Raw genomic sequence first — 23,066 nt, 5'->3', positions numbered from 1 at the left:
TTGTTGAGTACTTTCGTCATACTCATATGCACGATAGCCGTTTATGGCAGTCAATTGAAATATTTAAAATATATTATAAGTAATTTCTTGTCACTCTTTCTTAAGATTAATATTTAATAATATTAAGGTTAACCCCATGTTTAGAAAGAGTACATTATTAATCTGACAAATAGGCTTGTCAAATTGTTATAATATATCTTTCTTAAGATAAATATTTATTAAATATTAATCACAGAAGTACTCAACACATGACACAAGTAGAGGTTACAGAGCGGCAAGTTTATATCAATCTACTGCGCTTAAGTAAATCCAAAACTCCCCGGTTGGGCTTCCCTATTACCACATACAGTTTTAAATATTTATAACAACGTAATATTTATAATAACTAAGCCTCTTTCTATTAAATGCACTGCCTTTAATATATTATTATCATTACCTTCTTAAGTCGTTCATTACCTTCCCCAGTAAAATTGGAAGGAAAAGAAGTGAATGAAACCGATATGAATGAAATTTTGGTAGTTTTTGTCGCCTACATCAGTTGGCATCAGACCTTAATTTTGCAGAATAAACCATCTGAAAGGCAACCCTAAAACACATCATTAAGTATAATTATAATAATGTACACTTGGTACTTACTGTATAAATCACGCGATGGTGATGAAGACTGACGAGAACCACACCCCTTCCCGACACGAGAGATCGTAAATATTTTCGCTAACAGCGGCATACGGGCGTCCGCTACGAGAGCACGTGGCCAACTGATTGATGAGCAATGTATTGCATCGGCGGTAGGTGCTATTTACCCTTGCTATATAACAAAATACAGCTAATCCATTTCTCGCGTCGGTAATGAAGAAATTACTTGAACAATACACTTATAAGGCTGTATAGTTATTATTATTAATTTCTACCTTCTAATATTATATGATTTAAAACACAACTAAATTAGTCATTTATTGAACCACCAAAGAGTTTTCTATTTTTATTATCTTAAGGTTAAAATGTAGGTCAAAGTTATATCTTCACGCATTACATGTAGAGATGAATGAAAAAATTGGGTGTATATTGTACATATAAAGAAAATACCTACCTTTTTAGAATTGTTCATTAGAGAGACATATACTTTAGGCCCTATGTTACAACCTTGCATTAACAGATATTCGAAAACGCCACCACATTTTTGGTAAATTTCCGAAAACACCGATTTGCACGAAATGCGAGAACGACCCTTATACGGTTTCGTTCTTGACGTTAATTGAAATGCCAGAACTACCAAATATTATGTCATAATGAATTAAGGTTGCCTCCAGAATCTCGCGAACTAAATTGACAGGTCAATGTGCACAAATGATACCACAGTTTGGCCAGTGCTGTTCATATCGATATTTTGAAAAAAGTTTGAATTAGAGAATATCGCGAAAATTCTCCGCTAGCGGCGCTACTGTTGCGCGGTCAGTTAAAATGTATCTTTAAGTAATTTAACTATTTTACCAATGTTACTTGGTATTTCGAAAATTGTGCAATTTTATAGTAATAGATACAAGGATATTGGATAAACATATTGTAGGTAATTAAATAAATATTTTATTACATTTATTTTATTTTATTTGTTAGGAACACTTACAGCTAGATAGGGAATGCAAATCGGTTATTTTCGGTTATTTTTTGTATGGAAATAATCGGTTATTAACCGAAACCGCGGTTATTTCCATACAAAAAATAACCGATTTGCATTCCCTACAGCTAGAGTAAGAAGCTGTAGGTCACAACATAGAAACAGTGATTTTGGCTCAAAATACAAAAAAAAGCTGACCCAGACGGGGAAGTAAGATAAGATAAGATTTCTCATTTAATTTGTGTGGTGTAGACGTAAAAATTAAATCGTCTCGGTGATCCCTATTGCTTCGACTGTAAAGAAGACTACTTAGTCCCTAAACTGGACATTCAAGTTGACAATTAGGTCAGAATTTAAATACAGTTAGACCAAACAAAGTCTGCGATTTTGATAGCCCCCGCAGTGCAAGCATTATTTTAAACGTAAAACTTCTATGTGTAAGACGTATTAAATAACAGTTGCACTGCGTATACTATCAAAATCGCTGCAGACTTTCCTTGGTCTAACTTTAATTATCGATCAATCTCATCTACTGGCCACATTGTATAAAATTAAATCACCAATTTTAGATTTATGACGACAACCGCGAGCTCTTGAAATAAACAACTTGCCCCTAAACCTGCATACTAACATTGAAATTCGTCAGTTTCGCATCCGCACCTCCTGATTTAATCGGTAACGTCACAATCTTACAATGGAATCAACCACTTTTCTCGTCACATTCATACAAATCGAAATCGGTTGTGACCCCTTTATAATTATGACATGGGTAGTTAATGCAATATCTTACTTATCGATATCATTTTATCGACATATACCCCTGACTATTTTTTCTTTGCTATTCCTGGTATCATTTTATTTGTCAAACTCGTGTCAATTTAGTTCGCGAGTTTCTGGAGGCAACTGTAGGTACCTATGACAACAACTATAATTATAAAACTATTATTCTAGCGTACTACTGTTTTGTACAAATTCTATATAGGTAACTAGTAATAAATAATTGGAAACAATTTCAAAAATAACATCTAGCCCTATACTAAGCAAAGCTTGTACTATGGCTTACCTACTAGGTGAGGATACAAATACATGCTTACCTACTTCACTACATGGATAACACCCATAACTCATAAATACGCAATTGCATCAGCAGAATGCTAAACATTGAATTAACTATTTCGTCTTCATAGAAAAGTCTAATTGTTATTTATGAAAATGTAGGTTTCAGGTCTAATTTGAGGTAGTGATTTGTTCCTTGAGTTTCAATAAGCAATTAATTTATTCTCATGTATTTAATTGCTAGCAAAACATTTCCATGGTAGGGTTTCAACTGTTAGGAATAGCTTTATTTCTTGCTACAAATATTTAGCTCTCGGTTCTAATACGAGTACAAAACCGAAACGAGTTAACGATTCATTTCAGAAATGTCTCAGCAGGGTCGTTTACTATTTATCTCTGTACGAAAACTATTATTTTTCAAACAACAGTAAAGTGGCGACGTTTTCCTCCAGCCGTTAGTCGCCCAAACAATCCTTCCACTGTGTGTCGCCGACGCCAAGCCGCCTAAGCCCCAAGTGTTTGGTGCCCGCAAATGATAAAGCGACCAGCTCTCTAACCAAAAACTAAATGCATCTAGCGAAATACTCGGACATCGGAAATATTTCACGTTTCATAAAACATAAATCCCCAAACAACGTTAACGCCAAAGAAATTTCCGACGCAATATTTGTATCTCTTTTAGAAAGCATAAATTTCTTATCCAGAAACTTTACAAGGAAACGATAACACCAGTCACGCTTTTTAGAATCTCCATTTCGATCGCAACTTGAGTTTGTTTACTCTCCAGCGTGCTTTGACTTTCGTGCTCGGTGACCTTCAAGCAAAATTGCCTACCTAACTCGGGTCTCGCCCCCACCCATTTCATTATAACAAGAAATTTCATCTCAATTAATGTCTAAAATAACACTGTAATACTCTTAATTACGCTCGAGTGAGGCCTGCTTAATTAACACTTACATGTCAGCGGCCCTAACATAGATTGATGACAAATGAAAATGACGATCCCGCGGTGTTCGCTCTTTCGGGTTGGTTTTCGGAATGGCCGGGAAAGCGCTAGTCACTTCGCGAGTTCGCTGCGAACAAAGGTTTGATCGACGGGCCATAATACACGCGCTCGTATCACAGCCAGACAAGTTGGGACCCTAATGCACTTTAATAATTAACGCTTGTTGCTTGACTGAGCGCTGGACTACAGTTGCTTAATGCTTCCTATTTTTTGTTTTCCTTGGGTAGGCTAATTTGGTCATAGGGATGACATTTGTTTAATATTTACTACATATGTACCTAACAAGTGAACAACGAGCTTTGGTGGCGGCGGCGTATTACCATTAGGTAGGTAGGATTACCTAATATTCACAAGTGTATCTTTTGCCAACTTAAGGTAAGTTGTTACCGTCACTGTTTAACACCACTCGATTGCGCGACAGGCATTGTCATTTATCACACTGTTACGGGGACAACAGTGATCATTATATCTATGTGTCAGACAGTTATAATTAGTATGACTATTAAACTCAGCATATTATGACTTTAAATATATATATGTACCTTAAAAATATATTTAAATATTTCATTAGACATGATTACAAGACACACACAGCTAACTAGGGCAGAAACGCAGATGAGTACGGAATATAATGTGCAACTCAAAAATGTTCAGAAGCTCAAAACCCGTTCCCATTGTAAATTAACCCGTAAATTTCAGGCGACAACTGCCGTGCCGAGGGAAGTTTGCGAAACCGCCGGCGGCGCTGCACAGCGAACTAAATATGGACTATTTTTTTATTTAAATATTCACTAAAATAGCACGCTTGCAACGGAAAAAAGTTATGTGAGGACATTCGTTTCAAATATTCATACAAACACAATGAAGTCATTGCAGTTGATAGTGTATTTAGCAACTAAAAAACCTTCTCTTATACTTCGTTTTTTTTTAAGCATTAGAAATAACGTAAACAATCTTGATGTGACTTTTAAATGAAAAACACGTTTTGAAAATAAATCACGGCAAATAGATATGTAACAATTATGAATCAAATAATACGATTATTTATATTATTTTGCTCTCATAAGTAATAGTTACTGATTTTAAGAAGGCGTTTTTCAATTAAAAGACATGTCAAGATCGCTTACCTTCTTTCTAATGCTAAAAAACGAACTAAATAATATTTAATTTTCTACATTCATTTAAGGTAGTGATTTCGTTGAATTAACGATAAAAGTTAGACGGACTTAACAAAGAGCATACAAGAAAATAGCCGAGCGTGTGGTTTTGCCTTCAGAATTCACAATAAAAGTATAGTTAGCACTCAGTTATTTGTACTGCCGAAGGTTCTTGGAATATTTCACTTTTTACTTTTTTTTCAATTTCCCCACTCCTGGCTCCGCTAACAAATGCAGCGCTCTGAGATATTGTCATTCTTCTTGAATACGTAATGCCGTGATTTGGCTCTGGTACGTTACGCGGCCAGATTCCCCCGACATACGCTGTTATGAAAGGATGGCGGCGGGAATGTGTTATTTTATTACGTAACTTACTTTGGTTTATTTTATGCGCGAATAAGTGTTAATGGATTTTTCACTGAGGACATTGCGGTGACTTTTATTATGATTCCTAAGGTATGTTTGCATGTGGCGAGATATATTTTTCAGTCTTATTGAAGCACTTTTCCTAGCAACGAGTCGAGTTACGAGGCGCTGACTTCGTGACCGGTTCGAGTATTGAAATCTTCTTTATGAAAGAAATCACTAAGAAACCATATACTCACAGGTTCGTATTTTATTGAAGTCATCTTCAAAAAGTCCAATTACTGAAACTTCGCGGTCCTTAAGTGATATTTTTTTCAGTGTCATCATTATCTGCACAGCGAACTAAATATGGACTATTTTTTTATTTAAATATTCACTAAAATAGCACGCTTGCAACGGAAAAAAGTTATGTGAGGACATTCGTTTCAAATATTCATACAAACACAATGAAGTCATTGCAGTTGATAGTGTATTTAGCAACTAAAAAACCTTCTCTTATACTTCGTTTTTTTTTAAGCATTAGAAATAACGTAAACAATCTTGATGTGACTTTTAAATGAAAAACACGTTTTGAAAATAAATCACGGCAAATAGATATGTAACAATTATGAATCAAATAATACGATTATTTATATTATTTTGCTCTCATAAGTAATAGTTACTGATTTTAAGAAGGCGTTTTTCAATTAAAAGACATGTCAAGATCGCTTACCTTCTTTCTAATGCTAAAAAACGAACTAAATAATATTTAATTTTCTACATTCATTTAAGGTAGTGATTTCGTTGAATTAACGATAAAAGTTAGACGGACTTAACAAAGAGCATACAAGAAAATAGCCGAGCGTGTGGTTTTGCCTTCAGAATTCACAATAAAAGTATAGTTAGCACTCAGTTATTTGTACTGCCGAAGGTTCTTGGAATATTTCACTTTTTACTTTTTTTTCAATTTCCCCACTCCTGGCTCCGCTAACAAATGCAGCGCTCTGAGATATTGTCATTCTTCTTGAATACGTAATGCCGTGATTTGGCTCTGGTACGTTACGCGGCCAGATTCCCCCGACATACGCTGTTATGAAAGGATGGCGGCGGGAATGTGTTATTTTATTACGTAACTTACTTTGGTTTATTTTATGCGCGAATAAGTGTTAATGGATTTTTCACTGAGGACATTGCGGTGACTTTTATTATGATTCCTAAGGTATGTTTGCATGTGGCGAGATATATTTTTCAGTCTTATTGAAGCACTTTTCCTAGCAACGAGTCGAGTTACGAGGCGCTGACTTCGTGACCGGTTCGAGTATTGAAATCTTCTTTATGAAAGAAATCACTAAGAAACCATATACTCACAGGTTCGTATTTTATTGAAGTCATCTTCAAAAAGTCCAATTACTGAAACTTCGCGGTCCTTAAGTGATATTTTTTTCAGTGTCATCATTATTTCATATGCCAAAAATAGTGTCAAAATGGTAATAAATTTTAGTAGCCATAGGTATGTACCTAGTTTAAATCATAATTGTCTATTTCAAATTAAAGGTGAAAACGAGGGAGTGCAGCAACAGTATTGAAGTGACCAAAAACCGAAGCTGCAGAGGCGAGCGTGTATGCATGCGCTTCTATACGCGATGGCAGAAGGACTACTTATCCCGCAGCGCCAGAGTCAGAGACTTTAAAAATAGAGTAAAAGAAAATAAATGACACTCATGGAAGTTAAAATTAAGGGAAATGATTTTTTTGGCAAACGTATTGTACTTTTAATATTATTAGCATATAAAATTATTACCAATGGTCTGTCGACATTGTAATTTTAAGAAATACCCATGGACCTAGAATACTACGGACGTAGTTTTGCTAAGACAAAAACTGTGATTCCATCATCCACCAATTTTCTAGTATTTAAGCGTGACACACACACATTGACACATATCTCAATGCCCTCATCCACCAATTTGCCGTCAGTCGGTTCGAAACGTCAGTGAAGTAAATTTGTCCAAATAAAATGTTGAATATGCCGGCATGCGTAAGGTACTTGCACCTAATAAGGCCCAGTTTTAAAGCTTGCTCAATTTAAAAATTTCATACTTTTATAAGTGTAAATGAGTTTGAATTTCTCGCCCATGTTTGGTTAGTACCATAGACAAAATTGCAAGTTCATATCAAAAATGAAAAAAATAAAAAATAAAATTAAAAGTGGGCCTTATTAGGCGCAAGTACCTTAGTTAAATCCTGCAAGAATTTGTACCGATCGAAAGAAAAAAAGTGACGGAATAACTTTTCATAGCTAATTTTATCAATTATCACGGTATAGTACATAAAATCTCCATATTTCATTGTTTATAAATGCGAAACAGGAGTGTGACCAGTAAGTTGAATAGGGTAATTTCCCGAAAGTAGGGTAATTGATTCCCTTCTTATTAAATCATTATGTATTATAAGAGATTTAGGATATTTAGGTAAATAGCTAAATTATTGATTTTGCATTTCAAACTAGGTCGGTATGGTAATTTCACGATAATAAGGAGATTAAAGACGTTTACATGAATAATGTTTGATAGTTAACGTTTATTTGTTATGTAAGGTAAACATACTCATGGTGCTCGACGCGGTCCCAGTCCAGTACATGTCATCTTGAAACTTAAGTCATTTTCAATAGAGGTGACAGCAAGGTGTCATCTATTGGGCATTAACATGTCGAGCATTAGTACATTTACCTTATATTTATTTTTTGTTTAAAACCAGATATGTTACAAGTTAAATGTCATTAGGTATTGAAAATAATATTTGCACAAAGTAATTGTGCAACAATGCGCATTTTCAAGACCTATAAAATCAGTTAGGTACACACTTTTTTTATTGTCTAACGTAAAACTGCCCTATTTTAATATTTGAAAACAAGGACGATATTGAAAAGATTGTCTCACCATTAGGGGAGAATTTGTGTTACATGGTATCACTCGTCTACAAGTGACATTTCCTCTGTCAAATATATAACTCTATGGAAATACCAATAAAAGAAAATGGAAAAATGTATGAGAAAAGAGATTAGTGCCAATAAAATTATGGATTTCATTAAGCCCTATTTAGACGGTTTAAAGACTTGCATGCGATATTCAATGCATTGCCAACGACTGATTGCGTTACATTTTTCTAGATATTTTATTAATTAAATTTTATTTCCTTTAATGCAAATCAACTAAATTTTTTTTCACTGAGGATTTGAAGCTTCGCTTGCCCACAATTCTGTTTTTATCTTACATTGCAAGAAGAGTCACCGTTTTCATACAATAGGAGCCGGAGAAATCCTCTCACCTCATACGTGGCAATATGAATAAAATATGGTCTCATCAGTTAAACAAAGGAACATTTCACGCCTGAATACTCTCGTATTCATAAAAGGTGTATAAATATCATTTAGATATTCCCAACTAAAAATGTTTGGAAGGCTTTATTTTTCTATGTGTGTAATAAAAGTGAGTGTGATTAACAAATCCTGGCTCGTACCAATGAGTTTTTCGAAACTTATGTACGAAATATCATTTGATATTTACCACTAGCTTTTCGGTGAAGGAAAACATCGTGAGGAAACCTGCATACATCTGCGAAGAAATTCAAAGGTGTATGTGAAGTCCGCAATCCGCATTAGGCTAGCGTGGGGACTATAGCCCAAACCCTCTCGCGCATGAGCCTCGCAGTGCCAGAACGTATATAGGCTGAAACACGGCTGAAATTATTATTATTATATGTCACACCGGTTAATGGTACTTCAAAGTACGCTTCTGCTTCTACGACAAAATAACTATATTTTCACCACACCAGCTCGGAAAGGCTTACTTTGCACTTCGAAAACTGATAGCAAAGTTGCATTTTATTCACATGTGAGACAAAGTAATCAAATGCAAATTTTGAGCTAGTTTCTTATGTTTGCTGGTAGAATTGACTTTTAAATGATGATTTTGGATGATAAATATTTAATAACATTGATTTGGATTTGATTTGGTTTGATTCTGTTTGATATTTTACATTTAAAATTTGCTTCGGGTTGGTGTGGTGAAACTATATTTCTATAGGTTAGTGAATAAACACATCTTGTTAATAGATTATATACAAATTGATTTAGTTCTCATAAAAGTAAAATATTTATTGGCAATTGGGTTTAGAAATATCGTGGTGATCGTTTTTAGGGTTCCGTACCCAAAAGGTAAAACGGGACCCTATTACTAAGACTTCGCTGTCCGTCCGTCCGTCTGTCTGTCACCAGGCTGTATCTCACGAACAGTGATAGCTAGACAGTTGAAATTTTCACAGATGATGTATTTCTGTTGCCGCTATAACAACAAATACTAAAAACAGAATAAAATAAAGATTTAAATGGGGCTCCCATACAACAAACGTGATTTTTGACCAAAGTTAAGCAACGTCGGGCGTGCTGGTCAGTACTTGGATGGGTGACCGTTTGTTTTTGCATTTTTTTTCCGTTTTTTTTTATTATGGTACGGAACCCTTCGTGCGCGAGTCCGACTCGCACTTGCCCGGTTTTTTACAATGGCTTCAACCTTGAACCCTCGCGTTCAGTGATATTTCGTATGATTTTATTGTAAAACTTGTACACGTGCCATCAAATAGAAAATCTCTTTTTGCTTTCTTGGGTTTCGGTAACTGGCCTTCAGTATAATATATCAATTTTAGTTTATTGAATTGAAATTGTGTTGCTTATATTGAAAAAGGTAAGTACACTAAGTACGTGTTCGGTAATAGGAACCAGAGAGTATATACGGAGTTTTATATATATCTCTGTAGGAACGTAGTATATTTTGCTCGGGGCAAGAGTTTAGTTTTAGTTATAAATAATGTTTCGCTTATCCTACCTAATCTTACATACAGACTGTTTTTTTTTAATGGGACACTAAAGGCAGTTACCAGATCCCGTGCTGCTATCGTGTCTTAGAAGACCATCCCTAACGTTTTTATTAACAATTGATGTTTTATAACAAAAGCTTGATAATATTATATCGAAAGTGAGCAATTTATCTCAATTAATTGAGCACTAAAAATATATAAAAATGATAAAAAAAGACAAGATATATAAATAAAAAAAAAGACTGACTTTTTTAAGTTTTCACTAGTTCTGTGGAGTAGGTACCACTTTAAGTCATTGTTTTACTATTCTCAACAGCTAATATAGCAATACCTAATGGCTGATCATAATAGTATAATATATGTAGGTACAGTAACGTTCACCTTTCGGTTTATTTTATCTAGAGATCTGTGTGGATTTTGGCTGCTTAATATTCATCAATACAACTGATTTAGATACGTATAGAAATAGAACATACGAACGGTAAGTTCAGAAGTCAAATCAGTAAGTCCATTGACTTACGGAAACGGAAACTTGGAGGAATCAAAAGCTTGACTCAGTTACGGAATGTTTGCTAGCGCTGAAACTTGGCGGTTACATTTGGACGGCCTCGTTACGTTCAACTTGGACTGCAGTAGTGCTGCGCTACATTTTTGATATGACTTTTTTTTAAACATAAACTTAGGCTGAATTTTGCCTTTGAAATAAAAAGTTTACGATTATTTAGTTAGATAAATCGACAACAATTGTTAAACAATTGTTTGTTATTTTGCGTGAAAACGAGGTAGCACTACTCTAGCCACCCCAACTCCTCCATGAAACCTAGCAATGTCTTCAGGTTGTTAACTGCCTGCTTTTGTCTGCACGGAGTCCCCATAGTAGGTATTGGGTTATTGTAATATACTTCTACCTGTTTACAGTCTAGGATAATATAAGTTTATTTATGTTTAAAAGTAAATCAGTTATTAATTTTTAATACTACCACCTGACCATTCAATGTAAGGCACGCACTGTAAGTTATTGTATTAGGCAAAATTATGGATATATTTTTTTTAAAAATCAGTATAAAATAGATCTGCTAGATAATTAACAAAAGCATTGTCTCCGAAGAGCGTCATAAACGCCACGTTCTCTCAGTCGGAACTAACTCGCATTGTCTTACTCACCACAATAGGTCAATTTTCTTAAGAATTTACCCCGACGCACTCGTAAATTAAAACTTAATATCTCATTACTTGCAAGCACGGTTACGCCCAGACAAAAAGTAATATTTTATTGTTATTCAGTCTCAAAATGAGAAAAATAAACGGAATTTTATGTTATGAAGATCATAAATTATTGAAGAGGTTTAACATTTTTTTAAAGTTATGGCCAAGTTATTCTATTCCATAATTGTAAAAATTTCAATGAGTTGCTTTGAGTCATTTTTTAAGCTAAGTAAGTAATGGTAATAAATAAACTTATCCCAAAAAAACCTTTGTAATTAGTTAATTATAAACATTTATTAGCATAGGTACTACATAAAGGCAATGTTAATATTTATCATTCACCCTTCCTTTTCAAGTAAACTGTGTAGCAGTTTCTGTCTTAAGTTGATCCTGTCTTTAAAGTCTGCTTCACAGTTTCAATGTCCACTTGTCAATTAATCTCATTTTTTATACCGCTCATGATTACAGAGAACTAATTAATTACTCCAATATGCTTAACGCGACCATTAACTATATGATAATGGCATTTGCTCTGCTGATTGGTTTACGTTCTCAAATAAGGTAGCATTTTCACCAAGCGCAAATTGAAGCTTCAATAGTATCTGGGACACACGTACATACATAGTGGTCGAATATTAATTTCGAATCTCTGTTGCAATTTCAAATATGAGATTTCATCAATGCCATTGATAAAATTTCATTGTTCAATGTGACTATGTCCTGCACGAATACATTAGGCAGCATTTGTTTAGTTTGACTGAGAAGGTAAGTAATTTAATTTTAATATTTCTTGTTACGAAACGATATTTATAATGAGTTTATATTTATTTTGTCTCAAACTTTTGTACGAATTTGACACTCATGATAGGTCGGTACCTATCACTCAACTTGTAATCGTATTAAAAACTACCTATTATGATCGTTAAAACTGAAATTATCCTGTTGCCTATCTAAATACAATTTTAATACTAATTATTACTTTACTGTAAGTACCAAATATATTACTTTCGTATTAGGTGCTTAATTTTAAGTTTTAGTTACTTTAGTTTTATATTCACGTTCTTGTGTATATTGTTTAAATAAATAAAGTCAGTCTTCTGACACAAAAAAAAACAAATAAAATTAACCTATATAACAATTTAAGGTAAGTTAGTTTAAAATAATTCAACTCGACATTATGTTTAATCCAGGTTTATTAAATTATCTTAAAATTAATAAATTGATTATTCCATTTTAATTTATTGATTACTTGTAAACAGTTATTAATGCTTTAAAATAAAATAAAATATTTGCGCTTATCAATGGGATTGTAAGAAGTATAAAAACATACCTATTCAATATGTAAGATGCTTGAACAAGTAATTCATGATACTTTCTTAAAATAGTCTATTGTCATAATGTTGTTTTAATTTCGGCCTTGCTATAAGGAGTGATTTGCGTGTTCCATGTTTATTAACTGTGTCTCCAAGGAGCACATTGGAACTTGACTCAACGAAGCATCCTCGTCTAGTTAATATCTCTTGATTAAGTTCAATCAAGCTAGAACCTTACAAACTATCAAGCGACGTAAGTTAAACAAGTGAATTAAAAGTTTGTTATTTATTATTTAATAACGTCAATGCGAGAGGTTTCTGGCATAAAATTTACTTAAGAGTTTTATCGGTTATGCGCCGAATTCCACCCCATCTTCTCTAATTAGAGCGATGTTTTCAATGGCAACGGTTTTGCCGCCTCAGCTTTTGGCAAAATCAACTTTTAGCTTGATGCGCTAGCCGCTGATTGATTGCAGTTTGCAGCCGCGTTTTCACGCTAATCATTGGTACCCTAATACTAGCACTAATATATATGTAGTATAACGGGAGTAGTTAAGAACTTTGATGGTTAATTATTTAAGATTCAATGTTTGCCCTAATAATTCAAACTATTTAATTTTTTTTATAAAATAATAATAAGGCCCTTAAGGTGCCATTTTACTTCATTTTATTAGGGCTAAGGCCTTATAAAATATATTGGGGATTCTGATAAAGTCACGACCAGTGATTATTTACAGACAAAATAATTATACTTACTTGAATCTCTGACCCAGTAGTTAATAGACTTGGGTGAGGACTCGACGTAGCACTCGAGCGTGACATCAGTGCCCAGCGGAGCACCCACTAGCTGGTTCGGCACTTGGATCACTGGGTGAACTGCATTATAAAAAAAAACACTTGTATATATTTTACAAGCCCTATATATTTTACTTTCAGGTACCGCTGGGGCGATGCGGTTGAAGCGGACTTGCGCGATCATCGTGCCGACCACTGGCGGGAGATGGCTCAAGATCGAGACAACTAACTGGTGTACCTACTCGTGTCGGAGGCCAAGGCTCATTTTGGGTCGCTGGTCTATTAAGTAAGTAAGTATATATTTTACTTGCCCTGGTACTTAGTGTGGGTCAAATCTTGGAAGCCAAATTTTACCCGCTTCCCGATTTCCCACTGAGGTGAAATTTTTCATTGATAATATGTATAATATGTAAAACGGATGACAATGCAATATTATGAATTATATGGAGCTGATCTGATAATGGAGACAGGAGGTGGCCATGAGAACTCTTGTGATAAAATAACACAAACTAACTGTGTTTGTTGTCGTTAGAATTGAAGACGTTAGATGAAAAGTACAGTCAGCAATAAAAACTTGAGCAAAAAATGAAACTTATATATTACAGATGTAACAGCATATTTAAAGCATTTAAAGGTAGAATAAAAGTTCGCCGATTGATTTCACATCATTGGCCACATTCACGAGCTCTATACGCGTCAAGGAATTAAGCCTTTTAAATCATACGAACGAATGTTAATCGTTGGTTGACTTTTTATTTATTTATTTTTATTTGTTTATTTATTCAAACATATTACACAGTATTACAGTGAGACACTAAGGCACTGTGGAATGCATACAACTTTTAACGACGCGGTTGCCTAATTTGGGTTTAACCCTAGTTATAACGTTCTTAAAATAATTATTTCTTTATTAGGTTTTTACATGAGTATAAATCTAACAATTCGATAACATTCTCTATGAAAGTATTTATTTTTTTACTATGGTTTGAGGAAAGACAAAATGAGTATATAAAAAGTAAAAAATTGCAATAAGGCAAAATGTCCACGCCAACGCTGTGACAAACATTTCCAGCCTGAAAATAATTAAAAGCTACTACTCGCTGGCGTTGAATAACGTCATTAATAACAAACCCGACGAAACTTGTCAAAATAAATAAACAACAGTTACATTACAACGGATATGTAGGGTTTAGATTGAGACTAAAGGACAGTCCATTTCCAACGACAGCTGCATTAACTGTTCATTTTAGTATGGAAATTGACAATGACAGCGACGCGTTCAGTACCGGGAGTGCAGCTGCGGTTAGAAATGGAATGTTACCATAAAACATCTCACTGACTTAGCGATATATCTCTGTAGATCGAATCTCAAAATACATATACACAAATCACGAATTAATATTTGTATAGAGTTAAACCAAGGTAAGTGAGCGACGGTTTTGATATCACACGCAGTGCAAGTGTTGGTATTTTAAACGTCAAACTTCTTTATTCATCATCATCATCATCTCAGCCATAAGACGTCCACTGCTGAACATAGGCCTCCCCCGAACATACCTTATTGCACACCACAAAAAGAAATAATAGAATATATAGAATTATGATGTATGAATAACATTTGTACTGCGTGTGCTATCAAAATCGTTGCAGACTTATCTTGGTCTAACTTTAAATAGCTTTTTTAAAGCATTTAGAAATTAAATAAATAGAGGTAGATATCTAGTTATTTAAAAGACAAATTATTAATGACTGTTTTACATATTTTTATGGTTATCTCTGGATTATCTCATTTGATGACTGATGAACTCAAGTAATCACTGTAACTCGTAACAACGGTAACTTCACAAGTAACGAAGTATCCCTAAGAATATTAGGATACATTATATCCGAACAGATGAGCCAACGCACACAACAAAAGTAAGCTTCATTTCGGCGCAAACATCTATTCACTTATGACATATTTGGCAAACAAGAGGGGTAAGTGTAAACATACAGTGCACTTTGATCAGTATCCTCTTGCTCACGGTGGGGGGGACGCCGTTGCTCGCTATGCAGAGGTAGGCGCCCATGTCCGACCGGGAGACTTTACTCAGAGTCAATACCTCTTCTTTGTACATGTTCACTGCGGAATAAAGGCTTAGTTTAGGCTAAAATAGGATTAGATACAAAAATATGATGGAATACCATAAGTAAAGAGTTTTGATTAAGCCGTAAATTTGTGGAGGCAGCTTCAAATAACTATTACATCCCCAGTAAGAATAAGTACTGATCTTGAAAATATAACAAGAAAAGTGCCAACTATCCATGTGACTTTAAAATAATATGAGTGATACGTACTATCAGTGTCGTTTCTAAGTGTAGACGTTTCACATGGACACTGACAGACTGATCATACCCACAACAAATACAGGTAAATTTTGCAACCTATTATTACAATCAGAATACGCCTCTAGGGGATTTTGAAGTAAATATTTGATAAGTACAATATAGGTACTTAACGTCTGTGCGGAAATAGAAGAGTCGTGGAATGTAAGGGAACCCATGCTTTCTACGACTCTTCTCTTCTTACGCACAGACTTTCCCCCTTATTCATAAACGTGTAGTAAAGTTGACAAGCCGATAATAATCGTTTGTCCCTTTCCGACGTATTGGTATGATGGTATAAGGGGGTTTACCTTTATTTTTCCCTCCATACTGATCCCTCAGAACAATGTCCGCGCCGTCCTCGCGGCGCCACACCACCATGGGGGCAGGAATCCCGCGCGCGCGACACGAAACCCGCACGGTCCCGCCCTCTGGAACCATGACGTCACTCGACGTCTCTTCGGCAATAAAGTCTGGGGGGATCACCACGTCCAGGTAGCCCATCTGTTTCAATAGAGATCATAAGAGAACAAATATTTAAGGTGGCTTCGGTTCCACGACGGTGCCGCCCTTCCACACATCGATTGAAACCTCTTTCTACCCTACCTATGTATTATCTAACCCTTTGCCTATGTATTACTTATGATTGTTAGAATAAATGCTTGATAGTTGTTGGTTTTTGTTTGTAAATGGCGTTTTAATTTTTTGATTAAACCATTGAAAACAGAACAGGCATTTATACCGAATAACAAACAACTTTCTTAAAACATTTATGTTTTAAGTGAGTTTCCTCTGCCAACAAACTATCCTGTAGTTTGTAAGAACAAAAAAAAAATTAGAAATAGGGTTTAATCCCCTGAATAAATGATTAAGTCGCGCCTAAAACAAATTCAACTAGCGGCAGCATAAAAAAAATCTTAAATGTGAACACTGCATTAAATAAAAATAAAATTTTCTAAGCGATTTTTTCATATAATTTATAGTTGTTGTTTTCTTTAGTGCGTAAAAGAAGTACCTACCTAGCTGAGAGGATACATCCGAGATTATTGAGGATACATCAGCTGTAAGTGAATTTCTATTGTTAATTATTTACCTATTTTTCCAGCTTATATTAAACCATTAAAGTAATTAAATGACACTCAGCTTCAAGCGGTTACTTTGATAAGACAAATTGAATTGAATTCATAGACCGGCATGGTGTAATTTTTATCCCATTTCGTCAACTGGCGTCATGCTGTGCGGACGTCCCGTCCCGTCGAAGCCTGGCAGCTGCACCAAACGTACAAAACCATATGGGGGTAAACCCCTTTCGGTCACACTAACACATATGTCCTTTTTCATTAATGCGCTTGCACTGTCGCCAACAATTTATGCCGTTATCATAGTACGGTCATTATATCCAAAAAACCGACCCTACCCGTGAATAATTAGTTCTTGGATTTTTTTTTCGTAGGTCCCTCGGGGGGGTCACTGGGAGTGTAAATTCAAAAAGTAGGCTGAATCAGGCTCCTGCGTATATTCGAAAAATGTTCTTTTCCAAAAAAAACGGTTTTTCTTCAATATCTCGGCCATTTTTGATTTTACAGTAAAACTGTAAGGACAAAAACTGTAGGAAATTTGATTCTCTACAAGTTAGTCCAGTCATTATATCCAAAAAACCGACCCCTCCCGTGATGAATCAGTTCTTGGATTTTTTTTTGTACGTCCCTCGGGGGAATCACTGGGAGTGAAAATTCAAAAAGTAGACTGAATCAGGGTCCTGTGTATATTCGAAAAACGGTTTTTCTTGAATAACTCGGTCATTTTTGATTTTACAGTAAAACCGTGAGGACAAAAATTTTAGAAAATGTGATTCTCTACAAGTTTGGTCCTCACAATTTTTCTTCTAGGATCGATAGTTTGGAAATAAAATTTGAAAAAAGCGACAAATTCAAAATATTTTCAACATCTCGTTTATTTTGAACTTTACGACATAAATGAAGAGGACTAAACTTGTAGAGAATCAAATTCTGAACAGTTTTGGTTCCCACATTTTTTCCCCCAAAATCGATATTTTAGAAATTAAACCTGAAAAACGCGACAAATTCAAAATATTATCATTATCTCCTATGTTCCACGCTTTACGGCATAAATGAAGGGAAACAAAGTTGTAGAGAATCAAATTCTGAACAATTTTTGTCCTCACGGTTTTACTGTAAAATCAAAAATGACCGGGTTATTCAAGAAAAACCGTTTTTCGAATATACACAGGACCCTGATTCAGTCTACTTTTTGAATTTACACTCCCAGTGATTCCCCCGAGGGACGTACAAAAAAAATCCAAGAACTGATTATTCACGGGAAGGGTCGGTTTTTTGGATATAATGACTGGACTAACTTGTAGAGAATCAAATTTCCTACAGTTTTTGTCCTTACGGTTTTACTGTAAAATCAAAAATGGCCGAGTTATTGAAGAAAAACCGTTTTTTTGGAAAAAAAACCATTTTTCGAATATACGCAGGAGCCTGATTCAGCCTACTTTTTGAATTTACACTCCCAGTGACCCCCCCGAGGGACCTACGAAAAAAAAATCCAAGAACTAATTATTCACGGGTCAAAATCTATAATGACTGTACTATCAGGCGTGGGTATAAATTACAGTGCGGCGCAATAATTTAGGGGCACCATGCACGAATCATTGCTCGCTGCGTACCCGCTGACCCGCACTTTAATTCAGTTTATCTTCCCAATGTTTATTGTTTCAATCACTATTTAATTTGGACTACTTATATAAATACTATAAGTCTATTAGAGTGCTTAATGGTTGAGACGATAGCTACGATAGAATAAGCATAAACTGTAGAACACATGCCCTAATGAACAAGAGACTGCTTATTTTCTGTGCTACAATCTAAAGACATATGACAAAAGTAAACACACACTACAGGCGTAATTATTTTGCTGCAGAGTAAGATTGAGTTTGTAAGTAGGTTCAGAAAGGGATCACATTTCCATGTTTGTCAGTTTTGCTAATATGACGTGTGTAACGATGCCTTTGCTATCCATATGCATGACTCTTACGTTTAGCTTTATTACGTTCAGTGGGAAATTAACAATGTCTTATTATCACGTATATGAGGAAAATGTTATAAGAGTATATTTATAAGTATTATTTCTTTCGCTCATTCGTTCTATGACAAAAGTAATAAGATTCTTTGGCAATCTAAATATTTGAAGGTTACTGCGACAAATAATACTCAATCAAATTTTCTATACGAATGAATACGAAATAACTTTAAGTTACCTACACAATCGTCTGTCTTTTTAAAAAATTTAAATTATATATTATAAACATGAGAACAAGCTAGGTTTCGCGCGGTTTTGTCTAAAGTACGTAAATATCCAATTTATGATAGTCACCAATGGTACCTATGTGACCTGTCCCGAATTTTAGCGGACTATATTCAGGGTTGGGCAAAATACTGGCTTCCACGTATTTCAAATACAAATTACAAAATACATTTTTAAAAGTATTTGAAATACCAAATACAAACTACTTTGGTGACTGGTATTTGAAATACAAAATACAAATTACAGTGTTTAAAATAATGTATTTCAAATACAAAATACAAAATACTTTTAATTCTTTTTGTCTAATCGTTTAGTTTGTTTAACGAATATCCTTTCCTAAAAACGTATAGGGTCATTGCGCTTGTTTTCGTCCAGCTCTAGTTTTCATCCACTTGACGAAATTTGAATATAAACCTACATTGCTGCAAATAGTAAATTAAAAATGAAATATATTATTTGCCTATCTGTCAAGTGGTCGAGCATGGACGGAAACTACTGTAATGACTCTATCCCCTGGCTGTTGACGAAAAGTTCCGCGCAGAATAACTCGCGCATGGTACATATTTGCCCTCGTACAAGTTGTACATTATATTTAAAAAAAAAACGTTCCATTTTAGGATCATAGAATTTAATAAAATGTATTTTGTAGAAATGTATTTTGAAGCTTGAAGTATTTGAAATACAAAATACAAAATACATGTGAGTGCAGTATTTGAAATACCAAATACAAAATACTTTTCCAGGTAGTATTTGAAATACAAATACAAAATACTACAATGTATTTCAAATACGTATTTCAAATACATGTAATTGAAATACTGCCCAACCCTGACTATATTACAGTTTTTCTTACCTGACTTTGCATTGGATCAGTATTAATTTGGCACATATACTGGCCCCGGTCTTCTTCTTGGACGTTCCTGATGTGGAGATTCCATACTGTTTGTCCGTTGTGCGACACTCCCACTCTGTGGTTGTTAGTTATGACGTGCACGTGTATTGCTTGTATTGCTTTCGTGTCTGCCTTCACCCATCCTACCTATAAATAAGCATTTTCTTGTAAAATCCATATTATATTAATATTATAACTGCGAAAGTGTGTCTGTCTGTTACCTCTTCACGCTTAAACCGCTGAACCGATTTAGTTGAAATTTGGTATGGAGATAGTTTGAGTCCCGAGGAAGGACATAGGGTAGTTTTTATCACAGAAATCACCCTTTAAGGGTGAAAAGGGGGGCGGAAGTCTGTATGGGGAATAGATAAAAAGCAGATTGGATGAAAAATAAGCTACCCAAATTACTACCTCCACGCAGACGAAATCGCGGGCAAAAGCTAGTATCCTTATATTTTAAAAGTTACATTATTATTCCGGTCCTATGATAAAAGCAGCTATTAAAAATGCTTAAATGCCTTAACTAATTAATGCAATTAAGGATATTATTTACAGGTAAATAATACCTAGAAAAGCATATTGTTTTACTAAATGAGATATGAAACTCTATCTCAATAATTTAGACGTTTAGACCTTGCCAAATCGTTTATTGTCGTCAATTTAAATGATAAGGTATTTAAACTTACTCTATAACCCCCGAGGTTTTGTACTAGACACCTAAATGTAGCATTCCGTCCAATGGCTACTGTTAAATTTGTTATTGGCTCTACAAACTCCGGTTGGAAAGCCTGCCCTGTAAAATGAAACAGTTTTAAAATTAAATTATCTAAAGTAGTGGAAAATATTGTTGCGAAAGCTTTAGCGCTAAAAATGGCTGTACACTCTAAAAAAAATTTGGTTGGCCCTATCAATATCTTGATGGCCGTAATCAAGCATCTTGATTCCATACGAGCCTAACAAGAACTTAAACACATCAAACAAGGTAATTCTGATTGCTATTACTATTGTTAGGTAACTGAACCAATTAAGATCTTGTTCAATATTTACACGAAAAATAATTATGCTAACTAATTGATCCTAGTAAGATCAACTAAGGGCTTGATAATGAAAACAAACAAGTTAGTTTAACTAAGATGTAAATCAATGTTAACATGAAGAATTACTGTATTAACTATTTGACCCAAATAAGTTCAACTAAGAACATGATTACACCAACTTATGGCGTATTAGCCTGAACTAAGATATTGGTCAATTTGAATCTTAATTGTTTAATCATTTCAACTAAGATGTAAATCAATGTTAACATGAAGAATTACTGTATTAACTATTTTACCTAAATAAGTTCAACTAAGAACATGATTACATCGACTTATGCATCTTATTAGCCTGAAATAAGATATTGTTCAATTTGAATCTTAATTGTTTAATCATTTCAACTATGAAGCTTGTTTAGTACAATACCATTCTTGTTCAATTGTACTATGACTTACTTTGTCGCATTTACTAAAACATTTCTTTCACATCTCTAGTTTTTATACGCGCCGTGCTGAATAATGCTGGTGGTCCTCGTTATTATTCTCAAGGAATTAGTCTTAAATACTAAAATATACATTATACATTTATTTCAGATCTTTTTGGCGATCGGCTTAGACCGGTTTAGCTTTACAAACACGGGAGGAGGCGTGCTTGTGAAATGTGAAGCCATATCGGCCTAGGCCGATCCTCAAAAAGATCTGAAATAAATCTGTAATCTGTATTACCTACTTAGTATTTAAGACTAATGCCTTGAGTATAATGCGAGTACGAGGACCAGCATTTATTCAGCACGGCGCGTATAAAAACTAGAACAAAGAAAATTTATAAAATTTAAACGAATAAGTAGTGAATAAAATATTACAACAAAGAAAGGGATAAAACATAATTAAACTAAATCAAGCCCGTAGTTTTATAAAAAGGGGGTAAATGAATAAAACAAATTATAATAAGATGTTATTTATTCATTTAATCATTTTGAAAGTAAACGTTTTGCATTTAAATTCACGCGCACGGATCCGTGTCTAAGCATACGAGGGGTTAACACTCGTTGGTCCAATCACGTTCACACTTGTTGGTCTATCCAAGCACACTACACTCACAGTGTCACTACGTGAGTTTGATTCGGATGTCACTGGTTGTTTTTTAGTCAAACAAATCACAATATTCCACACATTTCACAGTTTAAAAACCCATCTTCACGATTAAAATTGTTGTATTTGTGAATTAAGGCTTCTCTTACCAATCTTGGTATATAGTGGCGTGCTGTCGAAATGACCTTGGGACTATGCAGCTCGATCCAGTGACTTATACTCAACTGAAGGTGACACTCAGCAATAGCTGACTTGTGAGCGTCGTTGTTCTTGACCGCAGCGATGTGGTCTTTAATTCTGCAGGCAATAGTGCGTTTGGTATGCCCACTGTACGAACTACCACAACTGCAATCAACTTTGTACACACCAGGTTTTTCCAGAGGAATAGGTAATTGAATGAGCTTAACGCAACTGCGTGCTACAGAGACTGACTGCTCGGTCGCACGCGCCACGAGAGGGGCGCGGGCGGGGCGGAGAGCGGGTGTACAGCTCTTGATTGATCGGATTAACCGATTATTTAATTTAATTATTAAGAAAATCGATTTAACAAATAATTCTTAGTAGAATGGAATATTAGTTTCGTAATCAATACAATAACTTGATCATAATGGGATTGAGTGTTTTATCTTCGTTGTTCTAAATAAATTATATGTTTAGTTGATTCAACTAGCAAATCTTATGTAAATCAACAAAGACAAAATAATCAAATAAACTATTAAAATGTTCATAACTATTAACATATTTATCTGTTTTAATTAAATTGTTAAGGATTGAATTAACCTACGTTACATAATTATGCCAACAAGTTAATAATAGATGCAAAGTATACAATTGTTAGGATTAATAACATACCTACTTTATTAGTTCAATCACAGATACACTAATTGTTTTAAGTAATCAGCTTTCTTTGATTTATATAAGATCGTTATTGTTGTAATTAACTTAACGTCAACTAAGAGAAAACTGCTCTTAGTTGGTCTTCATTT

The 23,066-nt window shown here is 34.6% G+C and overlaps 1 protein-coding gene across 1 annotated transcript in view; it reads right to left on the bottom strand.

Annotated features, from left to right (window-relative positions):
* The window catches only part of LOC134680090 (lachesin-like), a 32,280-nt gene that overhangs the window by 4,411 nt on the left and 4,803 nt on the right, over positions 1-23,066 (bottom strand). Inside the window, exons 3-7 of the mRNA XM_063539130.1 lie at positions 20,641-20,747; positions 19,916-20,101; positions 16,044-16,236; positions 15,362-15,490; positions 13,330-13,449 (exon numbers count right to left, since the gene is read on the bottom strand). Of these exons, the coding sequence (XP_063395200.1) occupies positions 13,330-13,449; positions 15,362-15,490; positions 16,044-16,236; positions 19,916-20,101; positions 20,641-20,747 (735 nt within the window). The remainder of the gene's footprint in view (positions 1-13,329; positions 13,450-15,361; positions 15,491-16,043; positions 16,237-19,915; positions 20,102-20,640; positions 20,748-23,066) is intronic.

This window comes from Cydia fagiglandana, chromosome 3 (assembly GCF_963556715.1).
Source record: "Cydia fagiglandana chromosome 3, ilCydFagi1.1, whole genome shotgun sequence".
In the NCBI taxonomy this organism is placed as follows: domain Eukaryota; kingdom Metazoa; phylum Arthropoda; class Insecta; order Lepidoptera; family Tortricidae; genus Cydia; species Cydia fagiglandana.
Note: the sequence above shows the minus strand (reverse complement) of the source record. Positions and strands in the feature narration are given on the sequence as shown.